This window comes from Orycteropus afer, unplaced genomic scaffold (genome assembly GCF_000298275.1).
Source record: "Orycteropus afer afer isolate SDZICR_OR568_19922 unplaced genomic scaffold, OryAfe1.0 scaffold00264, whole genome shotgun sequence".
Classification (NCBI taxonomy): domain Eukaryota; kingdom Metazoa; phylum Chordata; class Mammalia; order Tubulidentata; family Orycteropodidae; genus Orycteropus; species Orycteropus afer.
In genome coordinates this window covers 3343830-3351218 of record NW_006921851.1, presented here as the reverse complement: position 1 = coordinate 3351218, position 7389 = coordinate 3343830, and the positions used below count along the sequence as shown (strand labels likewise).

Sequence of the window (7389 nt, the reverse complement as noted above, 5' to 3'; positions counted from 1 at the left end):
TAATTCTTTTGAATTCCTTATCAGAGAGTTCCAATGCTGCTGCTTCCTCAGGGATGTGTTCTGGGTCTGTATCCTGTTCCCTTGTTTCTACCACTTTATCCTGCTTCTTTGTATGGACTGTGATGATCTGTTGTCTCCGAGGCATCATGGCGTTGTTGTATTTATATCTCTGTTAACTGTTTGTGAAGAGCAGCCAAGGATGATTCAGGCTCTTCTTGGTGGTTTTTTGTCATTGGCCAGTTGGTGGAGGAGGAGGTAGTGGCTCTCGCTCAGTAAGTGAAGTTGTAGGAGGTGTGGATGTAGTTGTGTCTTATGGGGACTGTTTTTGTCTCCTACTCAGTTAGAGACAAATTACAATTGAATAACCATCAAAAAACTTATCAGTCTTGTGGGTCTGGAGTGTCCTTGGGGTTGCTGGAAAGCAGAACCTGTTCTTAAGCCCTAGGAATCTGCTAGAGCACTGTCTCTTTAAATATCCAAAATATCAAGCCACTTTTAAAGCTTCAAAATGGCAGCAACCTCCAGACAAGCAAAAGTCCACAGCTCAGCCCGCCTTTCTCTTCACCTTCTCCATTTATTCCCCATCCACTGTGCACAGTCCTTCACACAGTCTCTGGCTAGCAGGGCTGATTTTTTGGTTAATTCTTAGGTCCTGCCACCACTCAGGAATCTCCAAGCTGTCTGTGCTGTCAGGATCGCTCAGGTATGCTGCCAGATCGAGGCTCCGTCTGTCTACTTGTTTGGTATTTTCACGCAAATTCTTCTGCTAGTTGGGGTTTACTCCACTTCTATATCCTTCCCTTCAAGGCTCAGGGTCCAGGATTATCTTCTGTGTCTGTGTTAATTGGTTTCCCTTTTCTGTGTTGAAGAGTGTCTGTGCAGTCTTTCTGCCTAGTCCGCCATCTGTGAATCGCCACTTGGTTTTTTGGGGTTTGGTTCATGGAACACGTTTTGAATAGCAAATGCTTAGAAGGCAGGCTGCAAGAGAGATGACCCTCACCTGATGGTAATAGAAACCCAATATTCCAAACACTTTCAGTTTATAATTAACTCTCTATTCTGGTCCTCTTCCCTAAGCACATTGCTCGAGCTGTCGTAATCACCTTAATTGTATGACATTTTTTTCCCTTCTTGATCAGTCAATGTTCTTTAGGTTACAAAAAGGGAAAACTAACTCTGGTTAACTCAAGTAGATATGTTTGAAGGATACCTTCAACCATTCTTGGGAAGGATGAGAACAAGGGATCTTTGTAGAAGAAGCTCTTGAATTTCCCCCAAGGATATGGCCATAAAATACTTTGATTTCTCTATTTCTCAACAAGTTTCAAGTTTAAGTCAGGGGTTTCTAGCTTTAAAGCTCTTAAATAAGCCTATTAAATTTGTATCTGCTACTTTTTTTGTCGCCCGTAAAGCTGCTCTTAATGTTAATTTTAACTTGCTTTTATATTATACAATTTTCTGTGTGTGTGTGTGCATGTGTGCCCACGTGCACCTCTGTCTAGGAGGGAGGGAAATGGTAATGAAATGTCATATGTGATTTCTCCCAACATAAAGTATCAAAAAGTCCCTGTGTATCAAAGGTAGGGCATTTTAAATATTCTATATTACATTATTTGGTCTACTTATGTTTAGATCCATAACTAGAATGTTCTATGTGAGAAGGAGCCATCTTTCTTTCTTTACAAAAATGTGACATTTTGTCGATTAAAAAGACACTAACTGTAAAAATTCAGACATCTGCAATATCGTTGGTGTAATAAAACAGTGGAAAAGAAAGTGGTTTCCTTCTTTTATTTACTATGTAATTTTAGATAATAAACTTTTCTGAAGCTCACTTGTATCTCCTGCAACTAAGAGATAGTTAGGTTTCTTTCTCATATATTTGTTTTGAGGATTAAGTAAAAATTATATAAAGTGCTTTTGAATTGCTTTTTAAAATTAACTATTTGTATTATCACTTTGTTGTTATTGTTGAGTGCTCTCATGCCTCAGAAGGAAGATTGGGTAATCTACTTCCGTAGTGATACCACCTCATAAACCCAAGGAGGGGTCACTATGAGTCAGATCCGACTTGACAGCAGTGAGTTTTTGGGTTTTTCTCATGGATTGAATTATGTTTCCAGAAAATATGTGTCAGCTTGGCTGGGCTATGATTCTTAGTGGACTGGCAGTTATGTAATGATGTAATCATCCCTCATGATGTGATCAGTCAATAAATTGTAAGGGGATTAGGGCCGAATGCAACACTCTTACTCTGGTCATAGCACTGATGCCAGTGTAAGGGGAATTTCCCTGGGATGTGGCTGGCACAACCTTTTATCTTGCAAGAGAGAAAAGGAGAGAGATTGGAGCAAAGAAAGAGTGACCTTACCAACAAGAAAGAAGAGCTGTAGCACAGCATGTCCTTTGGACCAGGATTCTCATGCTGAGCACCTCCTAGACCCAGGGGAATATTGATGCCAAGACGCATAGAGCTCTCCGAGGAATGTTGGGTCCACATGTGTTTAAAGGGGACAAGAACCATCCCCCCAAACCAACAGAGAGACAATGCCTTCCTCTAAAGCTGGCACCCTGATTTGGGATTTCTAACTTCCTAAACTGTGATGGAATAAATTTCTGTTTGCTAAAGTCATCTACTTGTAGTATTTATATTTTTATCAACACTAAATAACTAAGACAGGTGTTGATGTGTAGGTTCTGACTCAACAGAATGAAGCACTGCACAGTCCTGTGCCATCCTCAACAATTGTTGGCTATTTTGAGCCCATTGTTGCAGCCATTGTGTCAATCCATCTCATTAAGGGGCTTCCACTTTTTCTCTGACCTTCTACTTTACCAAGCATGATGTCCTTCTCCAACAACTGGTCCCTCCTGATAACATGTCCAAAGCATGTGAGACAAAGCCTTTTTTAAAAAAACTTTTTCAATCTCTAACATTTTAAAAAATTGGAATGAAATTCACATAAATTAAACCTTTTTAAAGTGTACAATTCAGTGGCATTGAATATGTTCACAGTGTCATTCAACCACTATCTTTATTTACTTCCAAAACATTTTTAACACTTCCAAAGGGAGATTGTGAAACCATTAATTAGCCACTCCATGTTCCTTCCAAGCCCCTGGTGACTACTGATATATTTTCTTGTGATTTTGCTTTCTCAGGACATTTCTTATAAAGAGAATCATGCAATATGTGGCCTTTTGTGTCTGGCTTCTTTTATTAAATATTTTCAGAATTTATCCATGTTGTAGATTTATTGGCATTGCATTGCTTTTTATGGGTGAATAATAATATTCCTGAGCCAAAATCTTGCCCTCTTAGCTTCTAAGGAAAATTTCTGGCTATGCTTTTTCCAAGACAGATTTGTTCATTCTTCTGTCTCTCCATGGTATATTCAGTATTTTTTGCCAACATTGTAATTCAAATACATCCATTCTTTTGGTCTTCCTTATTCAATGTCCAGCTTTTGTATACATGTATCATGCTACTATTATGGAATTTAAAACTTTATGAGAACAATAGTGAAATTGAAGGCAGGAGAGTAATTGGAAAGGACTTAGTTAAGTTCCAGCGTGATGCAGTGGTAGAATTCTCACCTTCCATGTGGAAGACCCAGGTTCAATTCCTGGCCAGTGTACCTCATATATAGCTTACCACTCATCTGTCAGTGGAGGCTTGTGTGTTCCTATGATGACCAGGTTCCAGTGGAGCTTCCAGACTAAGATGGACTAGGAAGAAAGAGTTGGTGAGCTACTTCTGAAAAATCAGCCAGTAAAAACACTATGGATCACAATGATAGGAGTCTCAGCCAATCATGGAAATGGTACAGGACTGAGTAGTGTTCCTTTGGGCATGGGTCCCCAAGAGTTGGAGGGCCAACTCAACAGGAATCTAACAACAGTTATGTTCACTAAACATATAAGGATGAAGACAAGTATAGACATAAAAACAATGTTTTATAAATTAGTAATAATGAAAATAGCTGATACATTTAAATTTATTGTCCTTTCTTGATTAGAAAAAGTTTTCAGGATTTCACTTCCCCACAGTTTCAATACCTTACAATTTTGTTTTGCTTTGTTGCTTCTGATACATTTGTTTCATGTGTCTAGCTCTCTTTCCAAATATTTAAAGCTTTTTTTTTTTAATGATTCTAAGAGATTTCAACTTCCATATCCTAGATTTACCTGCTACATTCTGCTCTCTTCCCAAGAGGCAGAATAACTTGGAGGGTTGGAGTGTAAAAACTTCGGGTAATATGTGCTGAACCTATTCAGTTCTGCTTACATCCCCTCTTTAATGCCCAGAGATATCCAACTGTGACCCTCATATCCTTATGTCAGGTGCTCTCTAGCTCTCTCTGAACCTACATACAGTTCCAAGGTGCACATTCATTCCTTATTTTCTGTTATTTATTCCAAAGATAATTAGCAAAACAAAAACTTGTTTTTCTGCCTGCCAGCTCCTTTCCTTTTCCTTTCTTCTTTATTTGGCCTTCGAATGATGTTCCTTTCTTTCTCCATATAATCACAACCAGAATGCCTGGCTTCTGTATAGATTACAGAATAGATTACTTTTGTAATCTGTTGGCTAAGGTGACACCTAGACATAGATTTATGCACATTAGAAAATCATGCTGGGATGTTCTTTGGATGGTTGGAAAAAGATTACTGCACTTTCTTTGCATCCCCAAAACCCAAGCACTCAATTAAAAAATCCTTAATAAGTCAAACTCTTATTTTAGGAAAGGGACAGAATCTGATGGGGAGAGACAGGAAATAAAAGACAAGAATCTGAAAAGAAAGATAATCAATGAAAAGAACTTTCATGTTCTTTTAGGTTGTATTTCACCTGAAGACATTGACTCTAAAGTACCAAATATGGAGGAAATAAATCAGGCTAACATTCATTTTGGAGGTGATTGTGCCTTCTTTAGCAATCCCCACTTTATTGAGGCTGTCGCTACTTATTCATTCCAAAGATGTTTTTTCTCATAAGAGATGGGCATTTCTTTGCCTTTTTAAAATCAGAATTCAAGTCCTGCTGTTGTGCGGGACTTTTCTTGGCCACTACAACTTCATCTACAGTTACAAGCTGTAGCACTACATCAGTCACCACTCGAATTCCTTGCGCTTTGGCCATGAGGGTGTCCCACACCTGCTCCTGAGACACATTTATTATCCCTTCTTCTCCCACTCCTGTGAGGAAATTCCCAGCTTGGTGAGCTCCATGTATTTCTGCCATCACATCGGCTACAGCTAATCCTGCATTCTCTGCCAAGGCTTCAGGAAGAGACCTTAGGGCCTTGGCAAAGGCTAGGAATACAGGACCACTAGGCCCTTCCAGTTTGCGTCCTTTTTCAGAAAGGATTGTAGCCAGAGCTATCTCTGTGGCCCCAGCCCCTGGAAGGAGTCTGGGATCTTGGCACAGCTGGAAATAGGTATCAATTCCCTGGTAGGCAGCCTGCTTTGCACCCTGTAGCCCCTCAGTCGTGGCCCCCCTGAGGACCAAAGTCAGGGCAGGTGTGCTTGGACTATCCCATTCAAATACTACAGCCAAACTTTCTCCCAGTTCCCGTCCATAGACCTTCTGGCACTTCCCTGGCACCAGAGGAGGAATCAGGTAAGGCAGCAAAGGTGTGCCCAACACCTCACTCAGGTATCCCATTTCCTTTCGAGATTTGGTCTGAACCACCATGATGCCAGACCTATCTGCTCGTGTTAGGGTCTTCTCATCTATTTCCCCCAACACTACTGCCACATTAATATTCATAGCTACCAGCTGGGTTACCTGGTTTTCTACCAATTGCTCTCTTCCTTTCCGAAATTTAGTTAGTTCATCAGTGCTAGAGAGACGAGCAGTTACTCGTGCATTTGGACTGGCTGGGCCAAAGGGGCAGGCAAACAGAGCTACCCTGGCACCTGTTAATACCCTGGTTACTTGTCCACAGGGCTTCCCGGCCACTGCCAGTCCTGGGAGCAGACAAGAGTCCTCCAGTGTGGCTCCGCGCAGTGTACACACACCAATGCGCTCCGGGTTAAAGGTCCCATCCAGATCCCTGGTAGCCCAACATGCCCGGTCCACTAACTTGGTCAAGAAGTCCGTCTGGGACAGAGTGTTGGTATTCATCACAGTGTAGAGGGCCCAATAGGGGTGCTCCAAAGGACCCAGGGATCGGACCACCAAGGAGGGCAATGTGGCAAGGACCTCTGCCGCAGCTGTTGCATAGGCCTCGCGGAGCTGCGGGCGCGGCAGGCCGGCCCTCAGCAGAAGCTCTGCCTGCTCAAGTAGGGCTCCTGCCAGGAGGACCACAAAGGCTGTGCCGTCACCCCTACTCTCAGCTTGGGTCTGAGCTGCCTCACGGAGGAGCCAGGCCGCGGGATGTTCCAGCTCTAAAGCCCTGAGAATGGCCGCGGCGTAGCCGGTGCAGACTGTCTCTCCCCTAGCAGTCACCAGAAACTTCTGGCGCCCATGGGGACCGTAGCAAGGCTTAATGACACTGGCTAAGGTCTGAGCTGCCGCAGTGCTGCTCAGCATGTTCTTGTCTCTGGCTCGGGGAGCGCGGGTGCCTGAGTGTGTGCTCTGGCCCAACAGCTCTGACAGTCCCGGAGCCAAAGGGCCTGTGGTGTCCATTGCCTGTGGGGAGAAGAGAGGCTACGATGGACTCCAAGGGCACTCTACAAACAACAGCCGGGACGCCCCGGATACAGATCATTGAAGCTGCTCAAGAGTTCATGGAAAACTAGGACCTCAAAGCCCATGAGCCGTGATCTGGGGACATCAAGATGGACCTCGGCTCGGGTTCCAGGACCAGCAGTGAAAAGCTTTGCTTCTGATCTTTTGAGAGCTCAGACCAAACCACCTGCAAGATGTATTCTGTAAAGGGACTGGGCACGTGAGCTCTCTGAATCTTGGGAACTGAAATAGGATCTCTAAGGGGTGATGTCACAAAATGGCAAACAGAACCGGGAGCATAAAAGGATGGTTAGAATCTTGGTGGCCCTGCCCACAACCGAAGCTGGGTCTACTTATTCAGAGGCTGAAATATGTACATTCCTGTGCCATGCTCAAGAGTTTCTTTTAATCGCCTGAGATAATAAGGAAACCAGGTGAACATGCAAACCCACTTCAATATCTGATGAAGTGGTGGTTGCTGCCTGCCCCACCCCCCACCCCAAAACTGATGACATCGCTGCCTTTCCCCCACTTTCTTCTGCAGTGTCACTAGCCATGTCTTTATTATCTATCTGCCTTTGTATTTTTAGCCACCCTATCACTTTGGGCCTATTTATCAGGTTCCTTGAAGTGTTTATGGGTCTGTCTTTCAGGTTGCAGGTGTGTGAGGCTGGCTCCTGTGCAACAACTCCTTCAAATGACACTGACATCAC

The 7389-nt window shown here is 43.2% G+C and overlaps 1 protein-coding gene across 1 annotated transcript; it reads right to left on the bottom strand.

Moving 5' to 3' along the window:
- Window positions 1-4963: 4963 nt before the first annotated feature.
- On the bottom strand, window positions 4964-6634 carry CCT8L2 (chaperonin containing TCP1 subunit 8 like 2). Its single transcript, XM_007950153.1, has one exon. It carries the CDS (start codon window positions 6632-6634, stop codon window positions 4964-4966), a length of 1671 nt encoding a protein of 556 aa, XP_007948344.1.
- Between the last annotated feature and the right edge of the window lie 755 nt (window positions 6635-7389).

What these genes read in the sequence shown, in the direction of transcription:
- CCT8L2 (XM_007950153.1), bottom strand. Translation starts at nt 6,634, where the DNA reads ATGGACACCACAGGCCCTTTGGCTCCGGGACTGTCAGAGCTGTTGGGC.